Below are 20,307 nucleotides of genomic sequence, written 5' to 3'. Positions count from 1 at the left end.
GAAGTACTTTGATCTTTGCATTACTTATGGCCTGAAACATCTGGGCCTTTTAACGGCTTTCTTACTATAGCTGCTTGTACTGCAGTGACGTGGCGTCATCATAACATGTCCCATGTGACAGTGGAACATTTCAGAGAAATCATTAACTAACATGACCCACACATTCCTGTTTCCAGAGAGTTTCCAAACGTGTGAAAACATTCTCTTGTTGGAGAATGCCGTGATTTTTGCAGATTTGAGTTTGTGCCTGTGTTGAGATCTAAAGCTGTGGACAAGGGGCTGTGCTGTTGGATGTTTTCATGTCATTCACCTTGTGATTTAGATCCATATAGATCCGTTGTGTCTTCTGTGAGACCAACCAGTGCTGCACTATTTAACTCCCATCAATGTCACAGTCAATGGGACAGTGTCAGTGTTATACACTAGAGAATGTGTTGTCCTGCACAGTCGCTTATGACACTGTCAAAATCAAATCAAAGTTTATTGGTTGTATACACAGTTTAGCAGATGTTATAGCAGGTGCAGTGGAACGCTTATGTTACTAGCTAGCTCCTAACAATACAGTAAAATGTCAAACAGGTACACAAATAATCCATTCATAACAACTCTGTCCATGTTCTGTTCTGTTCTGTCGCAGGGTGACAAGGGTGACCCCAGCGCAGCAGGGACTGGCATCAAAGGAGAACCAGGGACACCAGGACTTCCAGGCCTATCAGGATTCAAGGTACTATAGAGGCTGTAGAATAGTTAGAAAAAGACACCTTGGTTTAATAATATCACGGGGGCCCCTTAAAATGACGTGTTCTCTTTACCAGGGTGACAAAGGCGACCAAGGTCTCAAGGTGAGATGGGAACTTTTCCTAACCTGAGTTGACATTTTTGCACAACAGGAAATGTATGATCACTAAACATGATCCTCTAATTTGCTACAGTAACATTCGATCTCATCCTTTTAGTGTTGAACACTGTATTGAGGTTAATAATTGAAAGGAAAGAGGCTAACTGTCATACCTTTCATCACCCTCCAGGGGGAAGAAGGATCTGATGGCCCAGCTGGACCAAGAGTAAGTGCAGGCTCTGTCATAACGCCATGCATTCATTAATGTCAAAAGGAGATTTGGGAGATTTGCACCAATACATTTTTTATTTTTTTCCCTTACCTTTAGGGTCCTCCAGGTGCAGCAGGGGAGCCAGGAAAATCAGAAATCATCAACAATGAAAATGTATATCACCTATTATTTACTGCCTTATGTAAATTGTTTGATTCATGAAGTATTATAAATTGTTACAGGACTTCTAACATTGTGTTTTTTCTCTTTAGGATATTCGGAATGTACCTTTGATGGTGAGTGGATGTCTCTAAAGTCTGCTAATGATGCATTAGAAATGTATATGCCTTCTTTATGCAGGTCGTTGTAACAGAAAGACAGCCATGTCGTCCGACAGACCATTTAAAGGCCGACTGTATTTTGCCACTGTAATTCCAATACAATGTTTGCTAATATGAATACAGTACTAGACATACAGCATATGTTTTCAATAAGTCATTCTGATCTGTTTCTTTATCGATCCAGGGCCCACCTGGACTACCTGGCCCTCAAGGGGTCCCCGGAACACCAGGAACAAAGGGTGAAGTTGGCCTTCCAGGCCCTTCAGGTCTTGACGGAGAGAAGGTTAGATCACCGTCTTATTGTCTATTCTTCAGTATAAATGTGCATTGTTAACCTGCCATGTATGATAAAACACAGCATCAACATGACGATGACAGTAATGATAAAAGTAAAGACAACAATGGAAATTACGTCTAATTTGTGTGTCAGGGTCCTCGGGGGAAGCCTGGAGAGGCAGGTCCTGTTGGCCCAGCCGGCCCTGAAGGTCCCAAAGGGGAGGGGGGCCTGATGGGTTTCTCCGGAACCAAAGGAGATAAGGGGGACATGGGCCCATCTGGATCACCTGTGAGTAACTGGGGAACCCCAGATCCACACCACTACACACACTCCCACACCAAAGCCAGAACACTACAGTAGCACTATCATCTGGTCTCCCGAGTGGCGCAGTGGGTCTAAGGCACTGCATCTCAGTGCAAGAGGCGTCACTACAGTCCCTGGTTCCTATCCAGGCTGTATCACATCCGGCCGTGATTGGGAGTCCCATAGGGCGACGCACAATTGGCCTTTCCTCGTCCGGGTGTGGCCAGGATAGGCCAAATAAGAATGGGTCCTTAACTGACTTGCCTAATTAAATAAAGGTTAAATAAAAATAATAATTCCCAGAGGAAAGGGACTGGAGCTACAGTAGCTCTTTGTACCACCCTCGTATGATCTAATTAGAAACCTTTAGGCTTCAGTGATATACCTACTCCAGTTCTGACAGTGGATTGGGTTACACTCATCATACCATATAGCCAAAACACATCCCAAATACTGCACCGTACTGCAGCGTCTGGGAGACTTTTCCTTCACCATTCTTGTCTGATTATTTGTGTTAGTCATATCAACACTCTCTGTGTGGGTTTATTAACCATTAAATAACTGCTAGCGAGAAGTTGGGTGATTGTCTAGCATCGTCTGTGTGTGTAGACACTGAGAAAGGATGGGCAGCATTGCGTCCCTCATTACGGGCAGTTTCATGCCCTTACAGCCAGAATCTGGAGGTAACCAGACGAAACTAAAAAACTGTATGCGATATATTTGGTCAACGGTTTTGGCACATTCAAGATTAATGTTCACTTTTAACATCTGATTAAAAAATGTCATCGTCTATTTTGTATTAATTGACACTCTCATATGGAAATGAACCAAAACCAATCCCTGATTTGAACACACTGACAACATTTTAATCACTATCACCCCTTTCCTTGTTCTGTAGGGTTTAGATGGCCCTACTGGTGAAAAGGGGGTTTCTGGGCCTCCTGGTCCCATTGGATTACCAGGCGCAATGGTACGCAATGGTGCCCCTCAGACTGCATCTGAGTATACAGTATACAGTGTCTGACCTGGCATTGGGTAGCAGTGAAATACTGTTCGCAATACTATCCATCTGTACAGTGCTGATTGGGTGTACAGCAGTGTTTTATTCATGCGAGTAGCCTGTGTTAACCTTGTATTCATGTGACTTGATGCTTCAGGGTCAGAAGGGTGAGTCCGGAGATAAGGGAGGAATGTCAGACATGGTAAGGGCTCCCCTCCACTGTGTATCTCATTGTTTTTAATGACCTGTGTGTGTTTGAGTGAACTTGAGAGGGGTCAGATTCAGAGGACGTGATGTTAGAGTGAACCCACTAATGAGGAAGTGTATGCATTGATGACGTTACCTGATGTTTGTCTTTAGGTATATGGGCCTCCAGGTCCTCCAGGGCCCCAAGGACCAGTTGGCCCTGCGGTTTGTACACTACAGTTAGCATGCTATTAGGCAATATAAGCACTCAGAAATATATATTAAACCTCCTGATAATATGTCATATTTACATGAAGTGATTGACATATCCTGACTGGAATTGTTTCTTTTAACCCTCAGGGACCTGAAGGACTGGGAGGGCCAAAGGTAAGAGTTGATTGTGGTAGCCTCTGTAATGTCTTACTGTACCTCCAGAATCCTTTGATACTGTAGTTGTCAGTACACACTCAAATCAGTGGTTTTAGTAAGTTGGTGTAATGCCTATGTAGTAAACGTGAATAATGTATTTTCTGTGCCTCTTTTAGGGGGAGCCAGGCATAGGCATACGGGGAGAGAAGGGAGCATCTGGTTGGAAGGGCGATAAAGGGGACAGGGGTCATCTTGGGCTTCCTGTAAGTACAATTTGACCATCTCTTTGACCATTTTGCCATTCTAAGTTGTATTTTGACTCCTGGAAACCAAAGTAGAGTGGGTGTACTCTTTGTTCAGGCTTTTGTGTCTTAGAACCAGGCAGCATGACCGTTCTGATGTTGTCATGTCACTTTATAACTAGGCCTAACCAATGATGGTTTGATGGCTCAATGGTTGCATTAAAGTTTTCAAAGTGCATGGATGGATGATTGCTGCAATCCAATACATAAGGGCAATAAAATCACTAATATGAAAACTAAAACATGTCATCTACAATATACATTAGCATTGTCATATTTTTCTTCGATAACTCAATCATTTCCATTATTAGATGGAAAGAGTTAACGATCATTTTCTTCATTATGCCAACTTTTGTTTAGTTTTCTGATAATCTCTCTGAAATTCTGTAAATGTAGTCTCTTTTAGTTCTATATTTAGTTGCATGTTAAGGAATAGGTTTGATATGAATTACTGGGGGTCTCTTCCTTACTTCTGGTTTACTTCTTGGGAGTCAAAGGTCATTGTTGACATTCAGTACATGTTCTAGTCACATCGTCAATGGCACAGTAACTCCTTTTATATGGAAATGATGAGGGATATTATGTATATGCTAATCAACGCGGGTACAAGACATGAAATTTGCAAATCATCATAGACACTTATATCTTCACACTTCAAACTGCTTTCTATATGGACATCAACCATAGAAAGAAGTTTAACCATGTTTATGTTTCTGAAAAACACTATTTTATCAAAGGTCAGGGCTTAATTGTTTGACAGTGATAATCAACTGCACCTATAAGAGGAGTAACTGTTTCTCACATCATCACAACACAATCACCCTTCATCAACAACTGGATGTGTTTTTTGAGTCACGAATCACTGCTTCACTCACTCACCCCTTACCCTCTCCCCCCTCCACACCTCCTCCTCCCCTTCTCCCACCACCTACCTTCCATCTCTGCTCTCGAAATGTTTACACACTGTCCAGGGGGCTCATGGTTTAGACGGCAGGCCTGGTCCAGTGGTGAGTGGCGCAAGTCCTGTACCCACCCAACACACATTCCTCCCCTACCCCACCTCCCCTCCTCTATTCTGCTCCCCCCATGGCTTACTTGCATGTCTGTCTGCGCTGGTGTCTTGTCTGTCTGTCTGCTTAACTTTCCTACATGCTTGTCCTGTCTGCCCTGTCTTGTAGTCTGTCTGGTTGTCTGCAGAGAGAACAGTTCTGTTTTAGGCATTTTTTGAGGATTGCTCTGGCATAGGGACGATGTTCACATGACTGTGTCCCATGTCTGTCTGGCATTGGAACGTGTCATGGTCCTAACATGGGCCCTTTGATGTTTCTCCTCTCAGTGCGTATATGCTTTGAAGTAGTAAATGGCAAGAATTAGTCCCACTTGTTCATTACAGCCTGAATCCTAACTTGAGATTTGCATGGGTAACCCAGACTTTTGCGTAAATCGTGTGTTGACGTCAATGGAAGATCTATAAGGACATTTGAGTTACGCAATCAGATCTCAAGATTCAACCTACTTGCATAAAGTCATGACAAACTGAGTGTCCGAATCCATGCCATTGCAAATATTCAAAACATACCGTTGTAATACTCCTATGATCATATGCAAGCAGTGAAAAGCTTTGAACTGGCGCTGTGATGTCATACCAGGAGAGCATGCTGGGATGCTCATGCTGCATGTTGATATGTATACAGGACTGTATGGCAGTATGGCTCTGTCATGCAATATGCTGTACATGCTGTACTATCTGTACATGCTGTACTATCTGTACATGCTGTACTATCTGTACATGCTGTACTATCTGCCTGAAATGCAAGGTCCTCCTGTCGAATCCTGACTTCTCCAGGGAGAGAGAGCTACAGCTGACCTCTTTCACTAATCATTCATATTTTTCTCCTTTTTTGTTACTGTTTATTCTTTAGCTCAACAAGCTTGGTGTAACATGCACAGTGGGGTAACCTAGAGAACACCACTACCTAATCAATCAGTAGGCTATTATTTAATCATGATTAACACAAACAGAATTGGGTAACTCCTCTTTTGGCACGTAAGGGCTCCAGAAAGCTTGTTGATCTATTGACAGAAATGCAATAATCTCTTTCCTTTGGATGTCCTCCCATTGTAATGTCTGCATTCACTGATTGTCGTCTTGTCCTTAAACTTAAAGGGCCTGATAGGACCAGTTGGTGTGGCAGGGCCAGCAGGACTGAAGGGAGATCGAGTGAGTACTTACAACACACACACTAAAGTAGCACACACACCACATAAGAGCTATCAGTCAAAACAGAGCTTATTAATCTATTTGAGATGAATGATTTATATATATATATATTTTTTTATCAATTCAGGGTTACAAGGGAGATTCAGGAGTCCCAGGACCAATTGGGCCTCAAGGCATCCCTGTAAGTATTTTGTCCAATTACCTAAGTATCAAGAACATCAAATAAATACAGTATTGCATTTACAATCGACATTGAATGAGCAATTTGGAACATAGCATCATTAGTACCTTAAATCATCTCTTAATTAAGTCTGAGGGAATCGATAGATCAAATTGATTGACAGCACAAAGCTATTACCAAATCAGTGGCTTTGTGGTTAGCATGTACGCCCTGAGATTGGAGGGTTGGGAGTCCGATCCCTGGGCGAGTCATACCAAATACTGTAAAAATGGGATCCGATGTGTCACTAAGGAGATAGATTTGGGGTAAGGCTCTGTGATAGCGTTCTGTCCGGGGGGTGTACTTGTACATCAAGCTTCCTCACACGAGAGAGGCTCCTGCAAGGCCACTTACTTCACTTACAAAGCTATTACTCAAGGCAATGTCTCTCAATGCTTGCACAGGAAATCATATTGTGTTTAATTTCCTCTTCTCAGGGTTTAGTAGGACCACAAGGATTCAAAGGGAACCGGGTAAGATAACAGCTGATAATTATGTGCTTGTAATGCTCTCTTGGAGTACAATGTGCTTCTAACCAGAGGACAATAACATGTTCTCTGCTAATTAAGTACATTTAGTACTTCTGATTAACTATGGGATTTAAAATGGCTTCTGATCCTCCATGCTCCTTCTTCACTCAACACTAGATATACTCCCAACCAAAATGAGTGAAGGTATTCTTCATTGAAAAGTACTAATCAAAAAGACTATTGTCATTTTTCATTTGTCTTTTTGGTAATAGTTCATCATCAATCTTTTGCAAGCCCATTGGGATGTCAAGTTTGTTATGCTTAAAAGCATGGTGGGCCTGTATTAGGTAATATGAGCAGGACCATGGTGGATTCAAAGGCTCTTAAGTAGGCGAATCTGAATCAAAATGTTATTTAAATATCAATAACTCATCTTCTGAAAAATGTGTCCAAAATAGCCAATGATGAGTGACCTTCAATTGTGTTTTTAGTGATGTTTGAAAAAATTATATTCATATGTCCTTTGCCTTTCTGAGGTGAATGTATTTGTTTTGCAGTGGCCTTTTTACCTCAGAGTTCAATTCATCTTGTTAAAATATGCAAATATGACTGAGGTAGTATAAATTAAGACAGGGGATCAAAAGAGATTGAAGATGTTTGTACTTGATAATGAGAGGACTGGAACATGTGAATGGACACATCAAAGACCTTAGAAAATGACATGCTGTTTACTTTGAAGACAAGTCAAAAGGGTGTCCTCTTTTACATTGTCCGACCTAGGTTTACCTTCTACTGTCGTATCTGAAAATGTTGTTCTTAAAGTAATCACATAATGCTACACTCCCATTTTGTAAAATAGCCACTGCAAAATAAAAGAATCTACCAATGTATTAGAGATTGTTTGGTTCATGTACCCATGTCCCCCCTTCCCCTTGGAGAATGTTTCCTTCCTTCCTATTAACATCTGACTTAATATTCTGACTCCCACCTTAAAAGTCACAACACATCATTGACCCTCTCAGCACTTCCAACTGGGTTCATGTCAGCAGGAAATATCTGACATTGACAGTTATGGCTACTTCCTATCTGTGGATCAAATATATTTGCTACTCAAATGGGGTGTAAAGAAGGGGAAAGAGATTGATATTATGAGGTATTTTGCTACACCAGTTGGAGGTGCTGTGGCCGGTTGTGGGACCGTGGTGCTGTTTTTACTCTTGTCCTGTCTTTGTTTCCGCAGGTCTTCCTATCCCCTTTTCCTCCCCTCCACCCTGCTCTGTTTCCCGTGGCTCTTTTTGCCGGGTCGTGTTGCCCTCTCTCTCCCTCTCACACACCCTGGCAACCTGCTCCTCCTGCATTCTAATGTCGTAGTCCCGGGTTAATCTTCTTCCTACTCCTCCTCCTCTTACCACTTACCTTCCCTGCAAGCCTGCCTGTAATTTCCTTTCACTTGGCTGACAAGTAATGTTCTCCCAACATTGCCACAACGTTAGCCAAGGTTGATGGTTTTCAGGCAACGTTGAGGCGACGTTGTGAGAGCATTATATGTTAGCCAGGATTTATTATATTTCCAATTCCAATTCCTTCTTGATAAACACGTCTAGCCCCTAATCCAACCCCTTCAAAGGCCTTGATCTTGGTGAGCGGATGTTTGAATAATAATGTGGTCTGGTTTTATACATATATCCACATATAATAGATCAACCTAATATAGGCTGTAGGTGCATAATGTAACTATTCCGCGTGTAAATACTGTAGCCCTTCACGTCCATTATATAACTGCAACTTCAGCAGTAAAGGAATGCCATTTCTTGAGAGAAAAATATTTGCTTTTGAAGATACTGTAAGTGGCTTGTTTACTTGTAGCCAGCTAGTAGCCAGTACAGCCACCTTTAGTGTACACAAACAACAGCATACTTTTCCGCTGTATGGCTCATGAATATTATGTTGTGTTAGGGCTAGTGATACCCTTGTAATATCCTGTAGTAGTTGATGAATCAAAATAAGAATTTGTTCTTAACTGACTTGCCTAGTTAAATAAAGGTAATATATATATATATTTTTTTTTATTGATCAATGAAGTGTTTCTATCCCTGCAACAAGTCTGTGAAGGTTATCTCAGGCACTAAAGGAACCCGCTCACCAATAGCATTGGCCTGTATCCCTACTCCCTAACTTCCTCCACTTACTTTCCCCACCACTACATTCTTAAACTTCAGTACTCTTCTTCGTAAACCCAAAAAAGCACATCATCCTTACTTTTATGGTCTTCAATTATCTGTAAAATGTCTAAATTCCTTAGGTAAGAATACAAGCGTCATGATTTCAAAAAGCAAACATATTTGCTTACTGTGTGGGCGAGCCAGCCAGGAGGAACTAAAGCCTGTCTCTTGTAATGCACTGTTGTTTGCAGGGAGAGAGGGGCAAGAAAGGCAACAGGGGAACTAAAGGGGATAAGGGGGACCAAGGAGCACCTGGATTAGATGCCCCCTGTCCATTGGTATGTCCTGCGTTCAAAGTGCAAGCCAGGTGGCAAAAAGAAGGAGCGACCCTCAGAATACCACATAACCTGCACTGACAATCAGGAGTCTCTGTGTTCTAATCCTGACTTCCTTTTGCCTCTTAACCGACTCTAATAGACCCTGAAGTGGTTTTGGTCCAAGCGTCTACTACAGTATTAGTCCAGAGATACAAACTGCAGTAGTGATATTCATTGAATGACTGGATGATTATTGGTTAAGAATGAATAATCACCCCAGGACCAGTGACCATGAACCATCTGAGGGGGTTTTCTTTTCAAGGGTAAGACTAACAGAAACATGGCCCACTTACCCCAGTGAGTCTGTTCCTGTCAGTCCCAGGCCGCCTGCATGTTTAGGTGTGTCTGTAGCTACAGGCTTCAGTCTGCGAACGGAGCGGCAGCAGGTCCTCACATCAGCCAGCAGGGTATACTGCTGCTAAAGGAGGGGCAATGTGCAGATGTTTACAAGGTTGATTTCACAAACAGGGTTTCCGAGGCTTTAAAGGAGAAAAAGGTGAACCGGGCCTCCCTGGCCTGGACGGGCTGGATGCCCCTTGTCCTGTGGTATGCTTCCTCTCTCCCTTCCCTATCCAGCATGCCTTGGCTTTTCTAACCACCCCTTAACAATTCCATACATTTTCTTATTCACTTTACTTTAGGCATAAGTAAGAGCTAATATAATAGGGCTGCCTGAGCATTACATTGAACTAACACAATAGTACCGTTAGTTATGTAAAAATATTTAGACAAATAAAGGCTGTTTAACGGGTTGCTAACCAATTCTGCTATTTTGTGTGTGTGTGTGTGGGGGGGTTGCGCTGATCTTAACTTTGTTTTGTACACAATGTTTCCGCCATCGTCTCCTATGACCGAAAAAAGCATTTTGGACATCAGAACAGCTAACCTCGATTTAGATGAAGATTTCTACTTCAACGAGTCGGCAGCGCAGGACATACTGCTTACCCCGGACCAGGCCCTAATCCCAGACACCTGGAAGAGAAAGAGACGGCGATATAGAGTCCGACGTGTGGGCAACCTAATGAAACTACGACGGCGAGTAAATACACCTCTGTTCTATTGGCGAATGTACAATCACTGGACAACCTGGACAAGCTCCATTCGAGACTATCCCATCAACCAGACCTGAAGAACTGTAATATCCTATGTTTCTCTGAAATTTGGCTGAACAAGGACATGGATAATACACATCTAGCTGGTTTTTCTATGCATCGGCAGGACAGAACGGCAGCATCGAGTAACATCAAGAAGGGTGGTGTGTGCTGCGTTGTTGATGACAGCTGAAGCTCGATCTCTAATATTAAGGAAATCTCGAGAGTCTGCTCGCATGATTTAGAATAGCTCATGATAAGCTGTAGACTTTATTATTTACCAAGATATTTTTCATCTATATTTTCCATAGCTGTCTATTTACCACCAGAAACCGATGCTGGCACTAAGACCGCACTCAACGAGCTGTATAGGGCCATAAGCAAACAATAAAATGCTCATCCAGAGGTGGCGCTCCTAGTCGCGGTGATTTTAATGCAGGAAAATTGAAATCTGTCGTACCTCATTTCTACCAGCAGGTCACCTTTGCAACTACATACTCAAACAAAGCCAGCCACGTCGCGGAGACTATTGCCATGCTCCCGGTCAACCTAAACACCTTCTTCGTTGCTTCGAGGAAAACCCATTACCGCCGCCGACTGTGAGCTGTCTTCTCCGTGGCCGACGTTATAGCAAGACATTTAAGCATGTTAACCCTCGCAAGGCTGCCTGCCCAGACGGCATCCCAAGTCGTATCCTCAGAGTATGTTCAGACCAGCTGGCTGGAGGGTTTATGGACATATTACATTTCTCCCTATCCCAGTCTGTTGTCCCCACCTGCTTCAAGATGTCCACCATTGTTCCTGTACCCAAGAAAACGAAGGTAACTGAACTAAATGGCTATCGCCCCGTAGCACTCACTTCTGTCATCATGAAATGCTTTGAGAGACTAGTTAAGGATCATATAACCTTACCCAACACCCTAGACGACACTATTGTGTACTTCAGGAGACAATTGAGAGAGCACATCCCCATCCACATTGACGGGGAGAGGGTGAAAAGCTTCAAGTTCCTCGGCGGGCACTATCACTGACAATCTGAAATGATCCATCCACACAGACAGTGTGGGGAAAAAGGCTCACCAGTGCCTCTTCAACAACAGGAGGCTGAAGAAATTCGTCTTGGCCCCTAAGACCCTCACAAACTTCTACAGATGCACCATTGAGAGCATCCTGATACAGCAATTGCACCGTCCACAACCGCAGGGCTCTCCAGAGGGTGGTGCAGGCAGCCCAACGCATCACCGGGGGCACACTGCCTGCCCTTCAGGACATCTACAGAACCCTGTGTCACAGGAAGGCCAAGAAGATCATCAAGAACCTCAGACACCCAAGTCACGGCCTGTTCACCACGCTATCATCAAGAAGGCGGAAACAGTGCACGTGCATCAAAATTGGATCCAAGAGACTGAAAAACAGTTTCTATCTTCAAGCCATCAGACTGTTAAATAGTCACCACTAGCCGGCCTCCGCCCAGTTCCCTGCCCTAAACTTAGTCACTGTTACTAGCCGGCTACCACCCGGTACTCTACCCTACACCTTAGAGACTGCTGCCCTATGTACATAGTCATTGAACACCGGTAACTTAATGTTATAAATAATGTTTACATACTGTTTTACCCACTTCATATGTGTATACTGTATTCTAGTCAAGACTCATCCTATATAACTACTGCTGTACATACCTTTTTTATTCATATACTGTCCATACTGTCTGTACACACCATCATATACATATTTATATTCCAGACTTTGACATTGCTCGTTCTGATATTTCTTAATTCCTTTCTTTTAATGTGTGGTATTTGTGTGTATTGTTTTGTATTGTTAGCTATTACTGCACTGTTGGAGCTAGAAACATAAGCATTTCGCTGCACCTGCAATAACATCTGCAAAATATGTGTACACGACCAATAAAATGAAATGTCATTTGATTTTGATTTGCTGCTACTAATACCGTTTACTATCTGCCACTTTATTCGTAGTTATATGTACTCATCTACCTCAATTACCTCGTACCACTCACTGCACATCGACTCGGTACTGGTATACTGTATATAATTACGTGTTTTACTTTCCTTTATTTCTTTATTTTCTTTCTGTCTGCATTGTTGGGAAGGGCCCGTAATTAAGCATTTTGCTGTTAGTCCACACCTGTTGTTTACAAAGCATGTGACCAAAATGTGATTTGATTTGAGAAGAGCAATGCCTTTATTTACAGAGTAGGCATGCGCACACTGTTGATCAAGCTATTAACTACAAATGTACTATTGTTTTAGATAAACTGTGCATCCACACATTTTTTACTAACACTAATAATTGATTTGCTGAGAATTTAATTTTTTCTTGCAAGGGTAGCAAAACACCTACAGTAATTACTGGTGTGCGACATAATCTATTTTCTTGATCATAATAACCCAGGACCCATTAAGTGACTTTAAATAGTTATTTTCAAAGACTCTTGACAGTTAATAGCCTTACTTTTCTTATTTGTATCCCTGTCTCCTCCACTACCACTCGCATGGCACCTTTTCCCTCCACCTTATCCTTTACCATTTTGGGCAACAGAACTGTATTGAGAAAGATTCTCTTGGGAAAAAAACAGGCCCTCCTCAATGATTTTAGTTGAACCCTGTTTTGTTTATGTATTGAAAAGGAGAGAAAAAAGAGGTTGACGGTTTGATTCATTCCTAGAAGATGCCAGATGAAAGAAAATAACAGCCCACTGGCTGTGTTTAAACCCTATTTCTAAAAGTTTGAATTAATTCAGACGATGGAGTCATATTTTTACAAATACACATCTACTACTGTACCACTAGTTGTTTGGTTGGTTGTTGGTGCTTTTTAACACAATATGCATAGTACATGCATAGTACATTGCATAAATATTATACACACACAATAGTATTTATTCAACAGTAAACTGCATTGTGTTTTGTGTACATGTTTGCGTGTTTGCATGGTTATACTGTACAGAAAGTCACATTCTACAGTTTTAGCAGTAACACTTTATATTAAGTTAGTCTGTGTCAGAACAACTTAAACAGATAGTTCACACAAATTACCAAATTACACATTGGTTTCCTTAACCTGTAAGCTGTCTATGGAGAAGGTATGACAGCAATCCATGTGTTTAGTTTCCCTGGCACTTCCCACATGCTAACGTTTTAGCATTTGTGGCACAAAACTTATTCAAGTCATGGGACCAATATTATCATTTTCCGCGCATCTTGTCCAAATCCTCCGAAAGTATCTAAAATGGATTGTGAAACTCAACAAAGTCACTTATAGATTTTCAATATGATGTGTGAAAAACGTTAATATCGGCCCCATGACTTAAGGGAGATTTGTGCCACAAATGCTAACATGTTAGCATGTGGAAAGAGTGTGAGGGGAAACTAAACCAAAGCATGGATTGCTGTCATACTTTGTCTATAAAATGTAATTTTGTAATTTGGGTGAACTATCCCTTTCATGTAAAGCGTTACCTCAGAGTGTTTATGACTCACTCCCTCTCTTTCTTTCCTTAGGGGGATGATGGCTTACCAGTATCAGGGTGTTGGAATAAAGTAAGAGAAAGAGTCCTGCTGTGAATGTACACTATCTGCATCTTGGGCTGATTAAGTGCTTGGTAGTTCTGCCTTTTTTATTATCCCCAATGCCAGTATAATCAACAACATCATCTGTCATTACTTCATTAATACTGTAGAAAAGTGCTTAGTTGTATTCCTGTTCATTGTATCCTCAATGAACATTGCATGAACTAATGTGTGTTTTTTTTTGCCTTCTCTTTGCAGTAACGATAACTTCGGGGTGGCATGTGTGATTGTACATAGAATATTTATTTTTGTACTTTTTATGTGCTCTCTTATACTGATGAGAAAGAAAAAAAGAAAATCATAAAAATATGCCAGGTTCTTTGTACAGAGTGTTTATTTTTATTAGTTGTAATAATGTTTATGTATTGGATTTAATAGCTATGCATTATGTCAACATGTTTGGGTGACGAAGAAATTATAATGTGGCTACATATGCATGATATTTGTGCATAATGTGAACAGATATTGCTTATTAACTTATTGTATCCTGTTGTTTTGTTTTGTTGTGACCATGCTGCACTGAGTTGTGGGGCTGGAAAGATGAAGTGTTGGCTTTTTAAAATATCTTAGTTGAACCCTCTTTGTAGAGATCAAAATGATGAAAACCTACAGCCCCGCAAATGTTCCTGTCTAAATATGTACACAACTCACGTCATGGTGACAGACAGCACTGTATTTAGTCTGCACTGTACAGTATAGCCATTTGAATCACTAGCGCACAGATACCCATGGTTCTCAACACATCCTCTTTTAACCGTTTAGGGTTCTGATATCATAAACCCATAACGTATCCTGAATATCCAGCATGCCACACTAGCACATTTTGTCGTTGTCTCTAAAAGGGAAACATTTTATCTCATGAAGGGGTTTCAACTGAGATTGCCTGACCATTTGAAGCTTTAGTTGTTTCCCCCTAGGAAAAACAGCAATTTTGAAACAGAGAACAAATACTTAGCATTTGCTGCTCTTTCACTGGCTGAGTAGTTTCACAGCCAGAATGACCAACCATTCTAAGTTACAGTATAGCTTCACGTATAACCTGGCCTCAATTTCTCCAAATCATCTGTAAATATATATTTTTTAACCAAATCTAAGGGGCCACCTCATCCTGCTTTTTGACTATCAGGCTCTATTTAACCGTAGTTGTTTGCCTTTTTTTGTTCGAACTTTATCAAATTGATACAAACCCATGTAACAAGCTTTCTCTTGGATGACTGAAATATTGCTGCTGACCCTTAAGGCATCCTGCTGCAACAGCCACATTGCCTCTACGCCCTGTGCAACGCATCCATTTATTTATATGAAGAAAGCTATTAATGGACAATGAAGATCTTGTTAAGAAATACCAGACTAGTTATTTGCAGCTGTACTTTAAACAGGGAGTGACCTACGTCGCCCTTGCTAACTGTGTTTATGAATCAGTATTGAAGAGATGGATGAAGGGGACTGGAGTAGAGTTGGTCCATTGCCACTGCTCATTGTAAAAAAAATAAAAAAAGAAGCTCTGTTTGTGTTCTGCTCTGCTTGGAAATGTATAGCTAGACTCAGAGATTACCACCTTCAATAACGTCTTCATCACCTCATGCTAACGTGTGCCATGTTCCCCTGCCATGCTCTCCTTGTTATAGGTTCAACTCAAAGTTCATGAGAAATCATTGAGAATCTGTTCAAATTGACATTTAAATGTTTGTTAACCTTATATGTTCAAACTGACAATCAGAAATAAACCTATTTTTTTTAATAGTACATACAGTACAGTTGTGTGCTTTAAAAATAACATATATATTTTTTATGGCATCACTTTGCATTGAAGACCATACAGAGTTTGGGATCTGGGGATGCATTTTATGAGTGTTGTATCATGCTAATATTTCATTTCACATGAATTGTGTTAAGTGTGCATTGAAATCTGTTATTTCCATTGCTCTGCTATGGTTTGTAGTGACCTGAATGTGTGTGTGCCAAAAAGCATGAATAATGCTGTTTGAGGTGAGTTCTTTGAACTGGCATATACAATAAACTACACAGGAATGGTAAGAAGCATATACTGTAGATTGCTAGTATGGAAAGAGTTATCCCTTGACACAAACCTCTTTTTCTTTGAAAGGGTCAAAATCCTTTCCAACTGGCCAAGTAGTAGAGGTTCAAGAGATCTGCTCAACAACGTTTCGCTCAAAGCTGCAGAATGGAAACTCGAAGGCGTTTGGAGATATCGTTGAGTTTTGACCCGACCTGGGATTGTCATTTTACTCACAGATTTTCCAGCCGGCTGAACACAGAGCCAGTGACATTGGGGGGCTCCAGTCGCAGCAGTGAGCAGACTGACTTCAATAAGACTCGGAAACAAAAGGATTTCAGTTTCCTTTGCAGTTCTTTGCTGAAGGCTCCTCGGGTTGGACAAGCCATCAAAGCCACAAAGAGATAGAGATGCATTTCTTTGAGATATATGCTTTTCTTTGAGATATATATCTTTATTCACTATGTGAAAGTGAGACATTCACTTTTTTATAGTGTACAATTTCCTGTGTTTTATTTGACACCAACAACTGTGATTCAAGAATTCAGAGCAGCTCGCAGAACAGACAGATGAATTCTCTCCATGTTCATGTGTTTCCGAGACAAACCAAAAAACAAAGGGAAATGCTTTTGATGATTCCTGATATCAAACTCACTGCCTTCTCTAATATCCTGGGTGTTGCAGGCATATAACATACTGTTTATGTAGCTATGTGGCCTGACCTGTGCCTAAGGAAGAACTTTATTACCAGCATTTTGTTGGTATACATTTATACATGTCTAATAGACGTATATTAAATGTATTCACATTCTTGTACCGAGATGTAAAACTCACCATTATATCAATGCTGTAAGAGTAAGTATTGTACAGTAGGAGAGGGTTCACACACTTTTTTAAAGCGCTCACTCCATGTTCTTGTATATATATTATATTGATGTGACATGGGAGCCTCTCATTTTATCCCAAAATGTTTTTACTCAACATAGATACTCTATCGTTTTAGACTGTCTTAGATAATACATGTCTGCAGTCATACTGACAGCTTTTAATGCGTATTTAAGCAGTAAGGCCCTCGGAGGTGTGGTATATGACCAATATACCATGGCTAAGGACTGTTCTCACGCACGACGCAAAGCGGAGCGCCTAGACACAGCCCTTAGCTGTGGTATATTGGCCATATACCACAAACCCCCAAGGTGCCTTATTGCTATTATAAAATGGTCACTAATGTAATTACAGCAGTAAAAATACATGTTTTGTCATACCCATGGTATACGGTCTGATATACCACAGCTTTCAGCCAATCAGCTTTCAAACCACCCAGTTTATGATCTGGAATAACCAGTTTCATACCAGTTTGTAAAAGCCAGAGTACCATCATTTCTTTACCCTAAAATAAGATTCCCGAGGAATGCCACACTAAATGCAAGTCATCATGAATCAAATTGGGCAGCTAATTTCAGCAGGAATAATTTCAACACGTTTATCCTGTCTGTATGAATCGGTGGGCTTTAGTGTAACTGTTTGTCACCCTTGAAGTATGATATTAACCATAAAGAAGGCAGATTTCTATTGTGGGCAAATATTTATGTCAAATTCTGACATTAAACAGCTCCTCTAAACATGTGTCATGAAAAATGATGCTTTCATACTGATGAAAGAAGGTCTTTTATTTAGGATTGTGTGAGGTGTCATGGCTGGAGGCACAAGCTATTTGACAGCTGGTAACAGACGTTTAGAATCATTTTAAATCGAATGAATTGCTTATTTAGGTCGCCTATGACATTTTGACCTCGTGAAACTCATTTTGATTTGAGCAGTTGGGGTAAAGGTATTTTATTATTTTCTCTTCCAAAAATGTATCAACAATTTCATTGCATTATTGTGTGAAAACGAAGTCTGAAGACTGAACTGACAATATGTCCATCTTGTCAACGACTATGATATCTTGTGCCTTTTACTATGTTCAACACAACAGAAGCATTCCTTGTGGCATATTGACAACTGTCTTCTAACCCTCCTCACACCTCAAATCAAAATGCACATACAATAATCATTTGAATGTTCAAAGTGGTGAATACAACACAGTGCTTTGCTAGAGTCCATATTCATATCCAAATGGTGTATTGCAAACCAGGGTCAGTTATTGTGTTTGTTCTTTAGATTTGATAAAGGCCACGTTGACCTAGGCAGGCGGTGAGGGTGAACGATTGAGACCACTCTAGCATTACTGACACGAATTGGTAACAGAAATGTAGTCTAAAGGCAAAAGGATCTAACCATTTAAAAAAAATATATATATTGTTAATTTATCTGAATGGTTTCTCTTCACCCAATTGTTTGGAATGTTTGCCCGAGAACTAGGCTTACTCTGCCCCTGTTGATTCTGAATTTGAATTAACATGTAATTAATTACACATGAACAGCTCCTACAACACAACCTTTATATAAAAGTGGATCAAGTCAAGTGCTGTTACTGTATTCAAGTAATTACTGTAAATGCAAATGAATGTAAAGTGTTGCCTTAGTGTTTTGTTTAACAAAGGTTCTCAACAAGCAGCCTTCCTCCCAAGGATGTAAATCATTCTGTATACATGTTTATTTAGTGGAGCACTTTCGTGCAATGACACATAACAGATGGGTAATCAGGCCATTTGAAGGTTTTCATTTGATTCTAAGATTATTTGGTTCACCTCAAATCTTTCAAACAAGAGAGTCCATCGTCCCCAGGAAATGTGTCACATTACCACCCACAATCCTTTATTCAGCTGAATACTCCTATGAAGATAGTAGCTATACTCAAAGAATCATTCATTCTTTTGTAACAATGTATTCAAAACACTATTCACCTTAGTTCATTTACTGTAGGGTCATCTTTGAAAGTTTGTGTGAATTTAATTTCTGCTTTTTCTCACTGATATTTTGCACAATGGCAGTACTCTTTAGTTTTACAATATCTTCTCTGGACATTATTATTACATGTTTGTATTATATTTCTTGGTATACATTTCCCAATTGACTTAACTTGACTTGTCTTCATCTTTTACTGTATTTATATATTAAGTGTACTCTTCATGTAATTATGCATACTTCAAATATAACTATTTAACACATAATATCTTAGAACATGTCACTCATGAAAAACACTTATTAACTGATGATAGGTCATGTGAAGTTATTTCTGGAACCTGAGCACAACATGTGGTCCTTTTGTGAAAATGTGTGTTTCTACTGAAAAACACTTCACAAAAACCCTTCAATTATGTCTTCAATTCATTCTTGATTTTAGTCAAAGCCAATTTACAGTTAATGCCTTCTCATGTGAAGAGTACACAGATTTGTTTGAGGAATGGTGTTGTATCCACTGTAAAGTTATTTGATTCATCACTTTAGTGGACATTACAGATATGTTTATGCCAGTCTATGATCAACGCATTCTGTTTTGTATTAAGTGGATGTATCACTTCTTGATGTCATCACCATTATGTGTATTTAAAGCAGTTTAGGAGAGAGATAGTTAAGGTGATAGAAACCATTTTAGAAGATCGTTACAGTTAACCTGCCGTTGACATTCATTTTGTTTTTTCTTAACTATCTACTATGTAGTGTGCTCGGTAGAAATCACGATGTATAATATTATAAAACCAGTTTGTGTGATAATCAGTTTCAGTAGGTAACTGAGAACGGATATGAGGGCATTTATTTCAATGCATTTGATGTAAAAAACCATCTGCATGCTGATATTATTGTTTGTAAGCGTTATTTACTATTTGACGGCAACAGTGACATTTTACAAACTTATGTTCTGTTTCAGCAAAATACTTTGGGAATTTATTTGATATGCCATTTCTGCACAAAATTAGGAATTATGTCAGTTAAGTGACCTTTTATAATTCCCTCTGCTGTTACAGACTCTTGACAATTTATGAAATGTGACATTTGAACGTTGAATTGAGGTGTCAACATTTTGTTTCTTGAGAGTCAATGTGAGTCGTCAGTAAAAAAACAAAAATGGAATACAGAGTTAAGTATGCTGTCAACGGTGCTGTTTCTTTCTAACAGAAACTGTTTTTATAAACCATAAATGGCAGCTTTCGTCACTGATTGCCAATCATTATTTCACTGTTCAATACATTTTGAGAACATTGTCAATAATAAAACATTTTAAAAGTGAATTATTATCATTTTAACCCTTGTCCCTTGTTGCTAGAGGCGTCTCTCAATTAAACCTTGTGGAAATCATCTCCAGTAGCCAGACTTTATATGGTATAGAGCATCTATTCTGATAAACCTCGTCAAAGGTAGGCTAATCAACTGAGTTATGAG

General features: G+C 40.2%; 1 protein-coding gene across 32 annotated transcripts in view; it reads left to right on the top strand.

Moving 5' to 3' along the window:
• The window catches only part of col13a1 (collagen, type XIII, alpha 1), a 116,631-nt gene extending 96,475 nt beyond the window's left edge, over positions 1-20,156 (top strand). For 24 of the 32 annotated variants that reach the window (XM_014153943.2, XM_014153941.2, XM_014153950.2 and 21 more), the window contains 19 exons: positions 638-724; positions 816-842; positions 1,029-1,064; positions 1,167-1,223; positions 1,322-1,345; positions 1,575-1,673; positions 1,821-1,955; positions 2,869-2,940; positions 3,128-3,172; positions 3,331-3,381; positions 3,517-3,543; positions 3,702-3,788; positions 4,799-4,834; positions 5,995-6,048; positions 6,176-6,229; positions 6,706-6,741; positions 9,152-9,238; positions 13,896-13,934; positions 16,072-20,156. In XM_014153943.2, the coding sequence (XP_014009418.1) occupies positions 638-724; positions 816-842; positions 1,029-1,064; positions 1,167-1,223; positions 1,322-1,345; positions 1,575-1,673; positions 1,821-1,955; positions 2,869-2,940; positions 3,128-3,172; positions 3,331-3,381; positions 3,517-3,543; positions 3,702-3,788; positions 4,799-4,834; positions 5,995-6,048; positions 6,176-6,229; positions 6,706-6,741; positions 9,152-9,238; positions 13,896-13,934; positions 16,072-16,101 (1,083 nt within the window). In that variant the 3' untranslated portion in view covers positions 16,102-20,156. 32 annotated transcript variants of the gene reach the window in all.
• The last annotated feature ends 151 nt before the right edge of the window (positions 20,157-20,307 follow it).

The sequence above is a fragment of the Salmo salar genome, chromosome ssa18 (assembly GCF_905237065.1).
Source record: "Salmo salar chromosome ssa18, Ssal_v3.1, whole genome shotgun sequence".
In the NCBI taxonomy this organism is placed as follows: Eukaryota; Metazoa; Chordata; class Actinopteri; order Salmoniformes; family Salmonidae; genus Salmo; species Salmo salar.
Note: the sequence above shows the minus strand (reverse complement) of the source record. Positions and strands in the feature narration are given on the sequence as shown.